Source organism: Ips typographus, linkage group LG6 (assembly GCF_016097725.1).
Source record: "Ips typographus isolate SLU linkage group LG6, UJ_Ityp_2.0, whole genome shotgun sequence".
In the NCBI taxonomy this organism is placed as follows: domain Eukaryota; kingdom Metazoa; phylum Arthropoda; class Insecta; order Coleoptera; family Curculionidae; genus Ips; species Ips typographus.
Genome location: NC_138427.1, coordinates 8,540,614 through 8,557,788, shown reverse-complemented (window position 1 = coordinate 8,557,788; position 17,175 = coordinate 8,540,614). Strand labels below are relative to the sequence as shown.

Genomic DNA, 17,175 nt, shown 5'->3' with positions numbered 1-17,175 from the left:
TAATCCAATTGTCCTCATTTGTAAAGCGACAAACAGACACAAGTTTATTTTAATGGGTTACTTGAGTCTATTAGTGGTCTGAAATAGCTTCGCCTAGTTTCAAGTATTACACTAAAGTTGTAATAATGATGTAATGTAACCCGCAATTTGTTTTCTATAGGAAATTAGTAAAGCTTTGCAACTAATTAAATATTTTAAATCAGGTTTATGATGAGTTCTGATTGTTGTTCATGTCAAGTTTGCGGATACTGCAAATCACGTTTTTCCGATTTTGTTCGTCATTGTTGTTCACAAAATCCCCAGTGTGGCACAACCCAGAAATTATGTTAACCATAGGATTTGTGGTCTACTACCTTCCGTGTAATTAATGTACCCACGGTTATAAAAAGATATTATACATGTGTTCGTGTAGTACCTACATCCGTACATATGGTGTACTGTGTGTAAATAACTTTTTTTTAGAAACAGAGTCGATTTTTGATCTTTTGACGGTCCAAAAGGGTTGCTGAAAACCTGTTGATGTACTTCAATACACGAACCGTTACATGTCCGACACGGTGCACGCGTTTTGAAACGGATCTAGGCTAGTTTCGTTTGTTTTGCGACCGAAGTGAGAGTGAAATAAATTAGCAAAAACAAATAACAGTTTTAAAACCATAATTGCGCCACTAAAAAGAGAAAAAAACGACGAGCAATATCAAAACGAGAGCTTTCTTATCACTATTCAGATTTAATCGGTTTCTTTTGCGTCAATGTCGCTTTTACTTTTGATTATTTCGGTCGAGTACAATTTTCAAATTATTCCACATCCCAGATTAAATACTTTCGAGGCAAATTAGAATGAAAGTTTTAAAATCGGAATTATTGTTTAATTTCAGACGACGTTAAACTATGTCTACAGCAGAATAAAACTAAATTATCTTTGCGGCGATCTAAGATCGATAGTCTATTATTTATAAACGATTCGGTCAGAAAGTTGTCTGGTCGTTAATAAATAGAAACTATCGCAAAAATAACCCAAGTGGTAATGAACACAACTTTGACGACAATGAAGTATGGTTAATAAGACTTTCACGTAAATCGTTTAAACAATAGAAAACAATACTCGGTTGTAGTGCTAGCTAAATATACCATATTTTTTAAAGTATTTCCTAACTAATTAGAAACTAACTTGCCACTGCACATACTTTTCTTCAAAATTTAATTTAAGTTGATGTTTTATACGCTGTTTATGCCAGTGTTGTTGACGTATCGTAACAAACATTGAAAAAACCTCTCCAGAGTATTATACACGCTTAGATGTTTTCTTGACCTGGGGGAAACCGTGAAGGTCGAAATCACAGACTGTATCAAAAACATGTTTTTACAACCTGCAGGTCGACGTTTAAAACTGTAGTATCTGGATTTTCCCAATCAAATAAGATAAGATTTCTCTAGGATATTAAGTTTGTCACATTTTCAGGTCTAGTGAAAGATGTGCATTCTACTAAGTCAATATACAGCACTTAATTTCAAAAGTTACATATTCGTTTTAAGGCAATTTTTAGCTTGATTAATTCATAATGATTTGGCATTGACGACCTAATTATTAAACAGTCAAAAACAATTAAATAAGACTACTTTTTAAAAATTGATTAGATCATAGACAATAATATTAATAAATCTTTAATCAATCACGAAAACTACTTAATTAAGATATAAATGACTAGCTTAAAATTATTACTCTTGACCCTAATATTATACAATTTTACAGGTGGGAACGATGAGAATGCCTGCCTCTAGGGAATATTCAAATCTTAAAGGAATGGTAACGACTCAATCTAAACCAGCTTTTAAAGTGCAAATTTGCAGAAAGTTGGGAGAGTATTAATACCAAACTTTAGTCTGATGGCAAATTAATGCAACAATAAACCTTCAAAATGAATAACTTGAATCCAAGTCAGTCCAAACTAATTAACATTTTAGAAAACTGGATCAAGATAAGAAACTCCCATTGTAAGATTTGGCAACTATGGATCATAAGCTGAATTCCGTTAACTTTCATGTTTTGCGTCAATTTAACTTTTTAATTAATATAATCTAGAAATATTGTCTGTGAATGACTAGAGTATTTTTCTTTTCTTACATTATTTGGTGGATTCTTTAATCAGAACCAGTATAAGTACCAAAAAACCTTAATTTTACGCTTTGAACTGAGAAGTTAATATTAAGGAGTATAATGATATACTTACTACAAACTTATTGTACTTACATACCAGCATGAAAAAAATTAATGAATTTTGAAATAGCATTTGATTCAAGACATTTATGGTTTATACAGGGTGTCCCTAAGTGAGAGTGTCAAAAGTTCAATTTGGTTGTCACAAAGTTCGCCTAAAAGGGGGTTTGGTGGTCTGAAAAATTCAAATCTGCTCCCGTTTTCCGTCTACGACACCTTGTACACATTTAAAACCAAATAACTATTTTGAGTAACCCTGTATTTCATTTTTCAATAATGATTTTTGTTCTCCAACGTCTTTTATCTTAAAAAGGTATACGTGGTAAGAGTTGATTTGGGCAGTCGTTTTTGAGATATCTGGATTTAATGTCCAGAAGATGAATTAAGAAAACGTATTCAAATTGACGTTTTTGAACATTTCTTCATAGGTACCATTTTTGCTAGATAATAATATTAACAACACATTTTTGACACTCTGTATCTCCCAAATTATAGACTTTTGGACTGAAGTTCGGATGTATCGTCATATTTTAGCCTCAAGAATTGTTAGGAGCATTTTTTCCGCACCTTTCAGGGACACCCTGTATAAGACAAGAATTCATCAAATACGCGGAATAATAAAACTGTTAGAGAAGCAAAAGTCGTGTACTAAAGTTTCATTGTAAAACTGCTTTTAACTCTAATCATATACTATTCCTTCGATTCAGCGAATAAACTATAGCTTAAGCTAAGTTGAGATTTGAATAATTGAAATTTTGACTTTTTCTAAGCTGCCCTTTAACATATTGATACATCCAGCTATTAATTAGCAATTCTAGTTTTTAGCATAATGATATAATAATTATAACACAGCAATTTAAAAAAATTGAACATTATTGTAACCGACCGTTAAAAGTGTTACTTGCCTACTTGACTGTTGCTTTTCTTTAGATATCAATTATTCCTTCTTACATCTTCCAATTTAGTGCGCATATTGATATATGATTATGAAATCATAAAAATAATGCAAAATTACTTTTCTATATGTCAGTTTAAATATTCTTTTATATCAAGCTTGATTCTGTCACTTTAATTGCCAGAAGATGAAAAACTGATAAATAACCAAACAAAAATATTGCTTATCGTTTATATTTCCGATGACCAAACAAAACCTAATCAAATGTATAATGCTCAAACGGCCTTATCAAGCTTGTGTTATCGTTTCACAGAACCATAAAACAAAACAAAAAATACAACGGATTAACATGGCATAATAAACATGAACAAACGCATTGTCTGATAAAACTTTATCTGACGCTTTATTAATATAATTCAAGTGGTATTCAATTTGATCTGATGAGATCAAGTGTCAATTTAAGAGAAAACAGCGTGTATTGTTTCAGGTTCGATTAAAGTGTTATTTTGCATGTTACATCTACTTTGACTTGGATTATTTCAGTCTAATTATTATGTATTCCAGTTAATTGGTAGTCAGTGACATACTTGGTGATTCATGGAATTATAAAAGTAAATAAGGAAATGCAGGCTATGAACCGGCATGTTGTTAACTTATGAGGGCTGATCTACTTTTGGTGTTAACTGTTTAAGTTTGTAGGTTAACTGGTCTCAAGTGCGTTTTTGTGTTGGCAACAATTAACACCCGCACTTTTAAATGTAGAACCAGATGCGCGGTTAGTGACTTCGTAATTTATTTTGGGAACTGGGGTTTAAGTCAAGTTTCGTTTAAGACACACCCTTAGGGAAAACCTGACCTCTAAACTTGGAAAAAAAACTAGACCGGCTCCTAAAAACTTACTAACCTCATTCCACATTCACACCAGCAAAATCGAGTCCGTATATGTAATCCTAAACGCACTTTCCATCACCATGTACGCTCTTGTGTACTATTGTACTCCTGCGAAGGCAGGAAAAGAATGTCAAAATTGCAGAACCGGCCGAGTGCATCAGCCTGGACCCGCATCCACAAATAAACCCGCGTCATCGACGGACCTGGGGGGCGGAAGTTCGTTCGGAAAACACCACGCGTGTCACTCCGGTAGGTGACTAAGTTAATCAACAGAACAATTTTCTCGCGGAAGGTTGTTGATCCGACAAAACGAGAGCCGCACCAGGAAACGGCAAAAGCCTTCACGACGACAACGAACTAACTCAACTGACTAGCTTGGTGCGAACGCGCCGTGGAGTCAGCCCGCGTTCGTGGGCATCGTCGTCGACGAGCGGGGCACCAGCACAGCGATTTGCACCAATCATACTTAATTCTGTTGTTTATAAGATGAGTGACATAAGGCCTTAGGCACGGTAATAAACTAAAGCATAGAAAAAAACATAATAGCGCTGATGATTAACTCGAAGAAAATGATAGACCAACAAAATTTGTTAGAGCTTATTTACAAAACAGAATTAAAATTTAGATCTGTTTTTTACGTATCTTTAAAAACATTATATCAACTGATCTATTTAAGAAATTAGATTGTAAATGTTTTGATGGTGTTAAAGGCGGAATTCAGAGATGATCTTAAATTTACACTCATCTCAGACTCAGCATTTTCTTAGTTTACTCAAATTAAGGTTCCTTAAGCCCACTTTACTTTCTGTATTCATTAATTATAAGCCAGTCCATTATAAGCCGTTGATAAGTAAAGCAGTTATTAAATGTATTTACAAAGTGCAATACCAGGGTTTTATTTAAAATAGAACATTTCTGCCAATATCTGCCAATAATTCCCTTAAGAATTTTTTAAAATACAATTTAAATTTTTTATAATGCTTTTGTTGCCTATTTTGAATCTGAAAAACACTGATCTTTTAACTTAATTTTTCAAAATTACGTATTTGCTACTAAAATGCAACTGCCTATTCTATAATTTATTTTCAAAATCACACTTGTATCTAATTTTTATCAATCTAATTATTATACATTTAATATGATCACACTCTCAGTTCTAACTGACAAAAGCACTAAAAATTGTTAAAATAAATGACAACTGAAAACATTATAACAGTGACATTGTTTAATGACTTTAAACAATGAAATTGAAATAACTATTATTTTAATGCAAATTAACAAAAGGGATATTTTTAAAAGTTACTGAAACTTGACTTTTTAGAAAATTTAAACGATGATGTCAAGTATGACAAAGATGGTAAAATTGATCAGTATATTTAATAGGTTAGAATTGTGATTTTTATTTAAAACCGCCAAATTTAATCTAAATGGCAATATGGTTAATTTCCCGTTTTTATAACGTGTGATTCATCAATTTTTAACTTGAAAGCCACGATTTTAACTATATTGTGAGTATAAAATTTAGATTTCGAGGACAAACTAACTAACAAATTTTTACTTTATTGTAAGTTTAGACCATTAGTTGTGTTCCAAATTTCATCTCAACATCTCAAAAACTGTATGAGTTATAAAGAAAAAACTGGAAAAAGGATAAAACTTTCAATTAGAATGGCTGTCACCATTAGGGTTGTGCAAATGACTACTTTTTTTAATTTTGTCCTGGGCAGTGGTCAAAATTGGTTAAAACCTAAATAAAAAATCTATTCCTAATAGTACATAGAATTTTATGCAATAAAATTTAATTAAAATTGATAAAAATTATGAAAGATACGAAGACAACGATGACTGGATGTAGGTATAGTAGGCAGGTTTATAATTTGTTGGCTTTTTGTTCTTTAAATGTTTCTTTTTTTTTTAATTGTAATTCTTTTTATTTTGAGTACAAATATTTGTAAATATTGAGGTAAACCATTCCTTCAAAAAATAATTAAAACAACTTGATAAATATATTTTTTTGAATTTTGAACTACTAAAGTGTCCAAAACTGGTCATCACAATATTTCGATCCATTTTTGGAACTTTTATTTTTCACTAAATTTCTTTTGAACTTAAGCAAGCAAATTACGATTACATATATGCTTTCAAAGATGTGTACATTAACCTTCAAGTTTAAACAGTCAGATGTTTGAAGCGAAAATCAAGAGAATAGTAATTCTTCGAGTTCATGCAACCTTCTGCCATTAAAATCATGTTAGATGCCTGGCATACAATGTTTTCTAATTGTAGTTTATTTTCTAAGCAATTGTTTAGCCCAAGGTGAACGTCCTTCAAAAGTAAGCTATAGTAAAATCCGTATAAAGCTTGGAGGAAAATTGAAAGTTATGAAACTCTACGTCTGGAATATTAAAACCATTTCCGTTTCCGCTTAACAGGAACTATATTTTTGCATGGAATTTAAGCTCCTTGACCTCTCTGAGTCAACCTGTATAAATAAAAGTTATTTTTATTGCATCGTTCGACATTTTCCATTAAAAAAATTTAATACAACGAGGCAGAGAGACTAAATGTACTACTTGAATATAAAAATTTACTAAACTTTTTGGGAAATCTAATAACAAATTATTCCTCTTGAATAGAACGGCGTTAATTTGCATGCACTGTGAAAATCTGGGAGGTTTGATTTGGCTGCCAGTGTGTTGGGCAACAATACGGTAAACTACCAACATTTAAATTGTAAAAATCGACTCTGTATATGTATAGGAGCATGTTAATTTCTGTAAATTGTTTAGTAAAAAAGATAATAAATTTGTTATCGTCTTATTATATTATATTATATTATGTAGTAGTTCTCACAACATGGTTGTCAATAACATTTTCTTTTCATAGAATGCAAATTAGTATATCAATCTTGATTAAAAAATGCCGATTTGTCTGCTATTAAGCGTATTGATTAATAATAGCATCGTAGAATATTGGTTTTGAATTGTTTGGGTGGTTTAATATGGGAAGCACGGTCATTTTAGAATAACCATCACGCCAATTAGTTCTAGTTTTGTTATAGTTGTCACTAGTAAGTGAAAGTCTTAAAATAATAGATTCGATCTCCCCGTATCGTGGGCCGAACATAACGACAATTTGCGGCGTTTTAATTTTTTTCAAAATTACGGCTTTCGCGTAATTTAGTGCCCCGATAATCCGGAAAAAATACGTGGGTGTAATTGAAAACAATTTATTTGCCGTCTCGGTCGACCCGCCTTAATGCTCGATGGGCAGTTTAGATTTGGATTTATGTTGTTTTCGTGTCAACAACTGCATTCTCTGCACAAACCGACCCATGAGATGTACCGATGATAGTTAGAATAGTAGCGAAACGCGGAAAGATTATTAAATTAACCGCTCGTGCCTGGCTTATTTAATAATCCAGCTGCGTTGTTCTTGTGCCTTTGGCCTAATTTTGCATAACCTCTTTAGTCTGGCTTACGGTCATAGTTACGTTTGCGGAACGATAAATCTTCCGAAGGGCGGAGGTCAATGCATGTATCGTAGATCTTACATGGGGAGGCAGAAACGTTTATCAGCAAATCATAATTACACAATTAGGAGTAATAGCACTTTCTACTTTACATTACGATAAGCTTTTTATAATTCTAATTTTGGACTAGTTTCAGGAAACATGATTGTGGCTCGTGCTCATTATTTATTCCAAAGATTGCTACTTGCAGAAGATGCTTTATCAGAAGGAGAAGATCGGTGGGATCACTACCAAGATTATCTGATTTAGGTTCATTGGATGACAATACTAAAAGAGCAGATAATGGTGATTGACATATTCTTTGAAATTTTTTTAATAATAATTTTTGTCAAAGTTAACAGAGTTTTGCAGATAGAAAATCTATAGCAAATTACCAAATAATAATCGTTTGAAATGCATGTCTGGTCAAATGAGTGAATGTTCACGTGGCATTTGAAAAATGATGAATAAGCAAACGGCTATTCTCTAGGCAAATGGTAGAGTGTTCAAATGTCTTTCCTCAAATTGCAGCATGTTGGACACATGTTAACCTGTTATGTTAGTGTTATTGTTTAATTTCATGACATCAGAACCAAAAAAAAATAGGTAATAGAAAGTACCTTCCTACTTTGTGTTACCTAAAATCGTAGGTTTATGATTAATTTTCCGTACACGTATAGACATATTAAAACTTAAAAAAACTTACAAGATTGTTGGCTACGATAGTATTCATTTGTATATGTTCACTTTCAATGTTCATTTCACGCATGACTACTAGACATTTCTTGCTGTTTACAAGAAACAATTCAAAATAACATTAGGTAGATTTCAGAGCAGTGTAATAAATTATACACAAAAATATTAATTATATTTTCAACATAACCAATTTTAGGTTTGGTGTCTATAATTAAAATTTTTCTTCCAACAAATACTGGTAAACTTATATTTTGAAAGTTGTATAAAGGACAAATTGATGATCCGGGTGTGGAATACATATATGGAAGTTGTCAGGTCTCTTGAATTTGGAAACAGAAATACACTAATTTAAACAGTTGCCATTCCGGATGATGAGTAATTTTCTGAAACTGATCCACACAAACAATCTAACTTACCGGGTTCAAAATGACGATTCCGCAAACTTGACAAACCGTAAACTGAACGCAACATTGAGCGCTGCACATTTTAATAATTATTTCAAACCGTCGGTCTGGTTTCTTGACAGCACAACGGGGCTCTCTTTTCCGCTACTCGCCCTGCTCACGGTAAGACGTTAATTCAATTGTTCCTCAGTTGAGTTAGTTAGATCATTCAGCACCGGGCTATTAGATAAGAACGCAGTAAAGACCGATAAGAGAAATAACACAGTAAATGATCGGAACGAAACGGAAGAACTGACTGTTAACTCGCTTTGCGTCTAGAAGGCACATTAATATAATGGCTTTATCAAGAGGGAGAAAAAGTTAAATGTTAAGAGTTGTTTTTGGTCTAGACCACTAATGATTTGTTTTGCCCTTAAGACACATTGAGTTACTATGAATCACCCTGTATTGCACACTCTAACAAATCCCAAGTCTTTCAGGTAAACGGTCAGATTTAAAAATCAGAATTCAAAGAAGTAACCACATTCAAACCCAAAAGAAGAACAATCTCGTAGCCTTGATTTTTGTTAGACATGTTTCTGACACGAATAGAATTCCCGCAGGCGTGCTAAACCATAAACAGTAATCAACGAAAACGTTTCGCAATCGCTGTCATCATCATCAGCGACAGAGTATCAAACGCCCACCCCAAAATCTCGGATTACTCACGAGCAGAAGATTACCTACATGCCCATTGTCTATCGCGGTGGTGTACATCGAAATAATCGTGTTGTTACGCAATTCGAATAATTTGCTAGCAATTTTTTTAACAACCGCGTATAGAACAGACACCTAGTTAAGTCTAAGGCCCACACGTCCACCTCCCAGTTTAATTTGTAAGCAATTAACCGTGCCGTAATCGCCAGATTACAGTGCTGCTTTTGGTAAGGATTACTTGCACGTAAAATTACGTTTCTTCGTAGTTGGTGAGTCAACAAAAAGGGACGTTCGGAAACAACAACTATCGTAAATGGTCGGCAAATAAACATCACGGTAATTAAGATAATTGCAAAGTATAAACTGGACTTTTTCTCTAATCAGTTACAAAAGCTTCCAAGCAAGAAATTGCGGCATTAATTTATCGGATACGTTTTCTTAAATTATCGGCGGTGGTCTTTTTTGGGTGGGCACGCCTCGAAGTCCCATAATCGGTGAAAGGGTATAGCGGGGAAAAAATCAAACAAAATTAACTCTAATGGATCCAGTCCTTTGACTGATCTGGGTTAGCGGGATTTCGAAGGTGAATGCGAGAGATATCTAAGTTTTTTTTACCCAACCCATATCCGTCTTTTTAATTTACCATGTAACATTTGTACCTCTTCTTGTTTTGCGAATGTAAAAAATCAGTCACCTGTCTGATTAAGTAGTTTCACTTCCAAACTGGTTATAATTTCGCGTACAATTTGTGTGAACAGCCAAAACTTTTGAACTTGACCCCGATCGGTGTATCCTATGGGTGTATCAAAGTTTCACATTAGATTTACATTGTGCAGCTTGAATAACTAACTCAAATGTCCATAAGCACTCGATTTGAATCTAATTTTTTTTTTGATTTTGTGTTTTTGATAACTTTTTAAGTGCATAATTTTTTTTGTGAAAAGCTTCTGTGGATAGCATCTTCCATTATTGAACATAAACTGCACATGTGAACATCAAGAGCATCAGATATCTGAAAATAAACCAGGTTGTTTTTTTAATGCCTTTTACACTGTGATTGGTTCTCATGGAAAACTGGTACCATGGACACCCTAACCCATTAATATTCAAGAGGTGAATCAACATGAAAAGATTAAAATCTGTACAAAACACACAGCCAGTTGACAAACATTCAAAAATACGTGTAAAATTAAAAAGGGTAATTGACTACCGAAGAGACGCGATGCCAGACAATTTACATAAAAAATTCAAGACAAAGTTGGGCAAAGGATTTTTAGGCCTTCTGCAACAATTGCATTTTTAGTCTACAAGATGACCTAAAATAGCATTTTAAAAAATCTGATTTTCAATTTAAAATATTGAAATCAGCCCTTCACGGGTTTGATAATGATAAACCTAGTTAAGCAGTTGGTTTGTAAGTCAAACTTTACACTTTTAGTGAACTTGAGTTGGTAACTTTTTCTTATGAGATTCTACTTCTCTGACTGTCGATAGTAAAACATCAGATCATTTATTGAATGAGGTGCTAAAATCGACTTGATTTACATGAGACTTCTTTCTTGACACTTATGATCCAGAACAAAACGTGAGTAATAAATTAAGAAGATCTAGTAACCAATGTGCCACGCTGAATTTAATTATGTGACCACAGGTTCAAGTTTGAAAGTTTCCAAACCGACTTTGACCTTATTGTACTTGTCCATATTTATGTAGTAAGTGGAGTTTTCGTTATTTGCGGAGATATTGAGCTCGCGGCCTACCCATCATTAAATTTTGATTTATCGGGCGGGTCGCTAGCCCAAGAAGGCCCAGAGTTGTTCTTTAAAAGGCAAAGGCGAGCGTGAGCGGAGAAATATCGTCGAAACCGAACGTTACTGATGAAGCTTAATTTATTATCGAGACTTTTCTGGTGTAGTTTACGGCCGATTTTATAGTACCAACGATCAGAGTTGTCCGACCGCGCTAGAAAACCTATTGGAAAGCCCATAACGACCGATACGAAATAATATTCTTATTTGTTGTCATGTCAGGAGTCACAATAACGTGAGGTTTGAATCATTATCAGCAGTAAAACCCTTAGAAAGATCCTATTTGAACGACGCTTCACATTTCAGTAATACCCCTAATCATTGTTTTAAATTACGACCGAAGAACTAATCTTCAAACGATTACGAAACACAAACAGTTACTCATTCACTAATTAAACGGCTGTTGCAGAATATTAAGTATTAGAAAGGATGGGTACGAGAGGAAACAATATGAATCTTTGGAATTTTAATAACTGTCAAGAAATAATATTTTTTTAATTAGGAATTAGACTGTGATATATACCGAGACAAATAACAGACATTTAGCCGAAATTTGGAAGAACGCACATGTTGATATGGAATGGAAGATGGTATTTTATTTAAAATGTTGCTGAGTGAGACCCATTGACATGCTCCCCCTTGATCCCATGTAAAATCAAGTGAAGTAAATTCAGGAGAGAGCGAAGGATAGAGATAGCCCAAGCATCATACTCTCTATCAACATTAGATTCAAATTATGCTGTCATTTACATTCACGCATTTATGTAAGCATAGGAATGGACAAAATTGGACTCAAAACCACTGAATCTCCTTTTTTTCACTTTATTTCCAGTAAACAAACACCTGCTGTGTGATTTTACTCTCTGATTATTGGGTTATTAGCAAATTGTTAAACTCTCTAGTAAAACAAAAGTGACATCCATTAAGATAGGGTACTCTGAAATAGCAAATTGTCCACATTTTTTGTTACGTGAAGTCAACGCAGGACCACAGATTTTTAGAAGTAACTAACCCATGCAAACTATAAAAATTCTAAACAGGGAGAGTTTAGAATTTTTCTTTCTAAACAGACAGAGTATTAGGTACTAAGGTAGGACCGAGTACAGGACAATAGTCAACTAATTTGAGTTTCGTATTTTTTAAAACTTCCGTGTGATTCTAATAAGCATTCAATTAGTGTTAAATGAAATCAACTTTTCGAATCAACACTTCTTTCGGTGCCGTGCCTGTCTTCAATGTTTTTATGGTGTTCAGGAGTTCTCGATCCTTATTCAGCTGTCCGAGTACTTCTTCATTACTGGTATGTGCAGTTGACGGGATCTTGAGGATTCTTCGATAGCACCACATTTCAAACGCTTCTATTTTATTCATGATGTCAACTTTAAGAGTCCATGTCTCACATCCGTACAAAAAAATGCTCCATACGTAACATCGGAATTGGTTCTATGTTTATTATGCCCACAGTCATCCATTTCGTTTTCTTGATGTTTATATTAATACCCCATCTTCGACCAGCCTCGTTCACTCTATCCAGCAGCATTTGCAAGTCTTCCATGTTTTCTGCAATGATGGCAGTATCATCTGCGTACCTTACGTTGTTTACAATTTCGCCACCTATCTTTATTCCCTCTGTCCTGCCATATAAAGCCTCGTGAAATATGTTTTCAGAATAAAGGTTGAACAACAGGGGTGATAAAACACATCCCTGTCTTACACCGCTTAACTCAATCAACGTATTGATTGATAATTCCTTGGGTAAATCAATAAATTAATTTGATTACCTGTGCTACATCATTGTCTAAACCTTTTAGAGACACCTGGTATATTGTGAATTCAACTTTCCAAATATGCCCATCCATGAAAAAAGTAGATAGTGGTTGGGTGTCATTGACGCTGAAACTGATGGTCTCAATCAGTGTTATTAATCTGATATTAAACGCTTCAATGATACATTCAACCACATGTTATACCAATTATGTCAATTAGCTTTGAGACTGAAATTACTATTCGCTGTCATCTATTTATTAGTCTCCATTACCATTATCTTTTGGCACTGACATGTTCCCCAGATTTGTTTGTCTTTCACTTTTACATAAATCATTCCTTTTAAATTATTTTTGTTTTTCTTTCAAGACCAAACTCGACTTGGTTTTTAAATTGGTTACATAAAGGACATTTTTTTCAGTAAATTTGATTGCGAAAGTTCACTTAAGTAAAACATCAGAGCCGTTTTCTAATAACGCGTAAAATATCCTGCGTTACGCAAACGAACAAGAGTATCGCGGCTATCTGGGTAATTATTGTTGCAATCCGCTCAACTGTAATAGCATTTTTTAAAACGAGCATCCAAGATTGCATTAGAAAGTTTAACATTCAGTTTGATGCATTACACGCGTTGCAGTTACGGTTTATTGAGATATTGAGATCCGAATTGAATTGGGTATTATTCGGATCAAGATAGATAGTCCTGATTGGGAGTGACTCCTGGTAGTTTTATAATTCATACCATACGAGGTGCTCATAAATACCAAATTACATAATTTTAGAACCGGATAAAGCAGTATCAAAAAATAACCTTCAAAAACAAACGTCTTTATGCAACCGCTCGGAGTTAAGAAACTTTTTAACACGCAATTCTACCTACCGGAACGTGTTATTAAGCTATTATTAAGTACACTGCCAAAAAACTGATTTCAGGCTATTTGGGGTTATTCAAAACGCTATTAGCAGCAAATCAAACCCACCGGAGCGTTTTTTCACCAAGAATTCTTTAGGTTCTGCGTAGGCTAGTTCTAGTAGGACGGCTGGGAATTAAAACGCTAGCCCACCATCATAAAATACCTTTAGTAATTAGTGATTTTTTCCCCATCAACTATTACGTCACTAGCAAAACCTGGTCGAATAAACAACAACAAACCATCTTTAATTATTCGCTCACACAAATCGAACAACGAAGCATAAAAATGCCAGAAATATTTATTGATGGTAAGTCGATAAATCTCGTCCTGCATGTTATGATCTGGTTGCCCGGCCACTTTCTAACCTAATTGAGATTTTATCGTGGTAATTAATCGCCACAAGATGCTGATAGATCTGCCAAGGCAAATGACACAGTCTGCGTGGACACGAACGTTGATTAAACCAATAAATTGTTTTATTGCCACGGTGCGAGAAGCGACCGAATCACAAATGACTACTTCACAGACTACTAATATCTATATCTAGATGCTAGTAGTAAGTTTCCGCGTGAGACGATGCGAATATGTAATAGCATTTTCATGATTAATGACCAAGGTTTAATGGAGCTACTGGATAGATACCATCAGTGGCAGTAGTTTGAAATGAAACGTATTACTTGCACTAAACTAAAAGAATATCATATGGAGGCGGTGAAATCAGTGAAATCCATCTAGTTCACCGCCTAGTGAACAAAAAACCAATTAGACGAATAAACGTTTACAAAATCGACACATTTAAATCTAGTTTTTTCCCATCGTTGAAACATGACAACGATCCGCGAAACAATACGACGTATAGGTGCAGAGCACAATGGCGACCTCGTCAAATCCCAACAAAAAACATTTATTTGTGTCCAACCATTGAACCGTTACTACCATGATATTTTTATTCGGTTTCATGGCAACTTCCGTTTGGGAAGGTAGCCATGTTGCAAAAATATCGACTTTGTCAACAGTTTTTTTAGGAAAATCTAATACTAAACCGTATAAATTACGAGAAGCTGACAATAGGTTTTTTTTAAATTTTTTGTTTACCTGAAGTATTCAATGCCAAATAATCCTCCTCTTATGTCCTGAACATCACATTTCTAAAAACACCACGTTCTCATACTTTTGGTCCATCGACCCCGATAAGTGTGCCTGATGAAAAAATGTTTACAAATACTAGAAACACTAATATTTTAGATATTCTTCTGTAAGATCTGCTAAGCTGGAGAGCATATGAAAGTTGGAAAACCATAACAATTCCAATAACCTCATTTTATATGTTTAATTAGGTATCTAACCTGTACAAAAATACTACATGAGCATTCCTCCTTTAAACCCTTTTTATTAAAATATATAACTTTTACATAGTATATTGCTTTCTATCTTCCATTTTTTCCTTTCATTTTCTGTCTGGAACTTACTACTGATTGATGGATAGCTGTTAAATTGAACATTCACATTATATGTGATGTACCCCAAATCATACCAGTCAAAGCATTATACCTACTAGCTCTTGACCAATACAACGTTTCTTAACTTAGCTTTTCGACTGAAATGATACTCTTTAGATTACACAACAATAATTACTGCCATGTTCTTTAATTTAAAATGTAGAACACTATATATCACATTTATAGTTCCCTGTAAAGCTTTCACCCATATAATAAAGGACCGGTAATTGCCAGTAATACTTTCTCACCAATTTTTCATTACGCATTAAAACATTTCAATTGTTACGGACCAGGTTGTAATTAAATTATTATTATTTTTTTGTTCTTCCATCATCGAAGATAACGATCCACCCGGTCGAAATTGCTTAATCTAATTTGCACTCTTCAAGCAGAAATAACTGTTTAAGATTTTATTAATTAAAACCAAGTTTTTTTTTAGATGCTTATCAGTGGTTTGCCATCGAAGGGCGATAGCCATTCGCTTTCTCAAAATCAGACCGATCCTCTGTGAAATCTTCTGATGAATTTAGCGTCAAGCGTAACTAACTACATCTAATTTTTTTCGCAAACCTGAATCTGTGGCTCTCACTGACATATAACAGCGTAAATTATTATTAAAATTTAAGTGATACACTCATTAGAACTGCAGTTAGTCATTTAAATTGCGATATTTAACCGTGTTTACCAGTCGGAACAGAAAGCTCTCGAAAATCTTCTTAATGGACCTGCCTTGGAAATCTACGCACTATTTCAGAACTGGACCCGGCTTTCTACAAAATGAAATAGTACGAGTCTGCCGCATTATAAATACGCTACAAATGGAATAACACTTTAACGCTATTAATCTAGTGTGTTAATGGGTTTGGGTGAGATCACAAAGGAAATGGAATACATAAAGATTACCGTTCAGGTGGTGATAGAGGAAAATTTGAAAAAATCAAGGAGAAAGTACGTTTTGATTTACTTTTATAGTCTAAGTTTCTATTAAGTATTCATCGTTCAATATATTATCAATGATATTACCGCTATTAGAAAATATAATAGCTAGATAAGGATTGTAAAACGAGGGCATGCTTATACAAGGTGTCTGTTCTTATACTCCAACGCTTGAAGAAGTATATTTTTCAGAACAACCCTACAAACAGATTAGGATCTTGGTACAAGAAGGAAGTGACATATTCCGCAAGTTTTGCCAAGTTGGGTAAAGGGTTGGACACAAGCCAAAGTCTTGAGGAATACGCCTAAAAAAGAATAGTACAATACTGGGTCAATCAAGATATTCAGCAACTCAGTTGCAATTTCCAGACTTACATTTCATTAGGATTAAATAGTTATGAAGTAATTAAGAAATAGAAAAGTTTAAAATGCTAAAAGCTTTTTACCCTAGACTAGATTTACATGTTAAATTTACTTAGCTGTGAGACAACTTCCATGTAAAAACTCATTTGCAAGTTAGCCTTTTTGAAATATAACCAGCTACAATGGAGGTCTTATTCAAGGCAAACAGAAAATTTGGCGATGGGACGAATCGTGACCAACTTTAGGCGCTTACGGCAGTATCGATGAGCATTGGGTAGGGCAGGGCGGTGTCTTTCACTGCGTGACACGGCCATGCCCTAAAAATTGAGTAGAAATTTATAAAACCCTAATTCAATACTCTAATGCTCGGTCGAACGACCTTCAAAGGGTCCCAAGGGTATTTTAATGCATGCAATGGTTAACGGAAGAACCTATAACTGGAAATTCACTAGATAAACGCTGTTAATGATCGATGCTAATGTAAAACGTTAATAAATAATTCGCGATTTATGATGGCTTCAAGGGACAGATGTTTGATGTTTCCTTCCTAGTAGACCTGCATAAACGCACCTCATTGTGA

At 34.1% G+C, this 17,175-nt stretch overlaps 1 protein-coding gene across 4 annotated transcripts in view; it reads right to left on the bottom strand.

The window, feature by feature from the left end:
- Positions 1–17,175, bottom strand: part of jvl (javelin-like) — a 40,520-nt gene that overhangs the window by 21,402 nt on the left and 1,943 nt on the right. Inside the window, exon 1 of one of the 4 annotated variants that reach the window (XM_081981616.1) lies at positions 4,018–4,387. The exons of the other annotated variants lie outside the window; for them this stretch is intronic. Within the exon in view, the coding sequence (XP_081837742.1) occupies positions 4,018–4,029 (12 nt within the window). The 5' untranslated portion in view covers positions 4,030–4,387. Of the gene's footprint in view, positions 1–4,017; positions 4,388–17,175 lie in introns of those variants that run through there. 4 annotated transcript variants of the gene reach the window in all.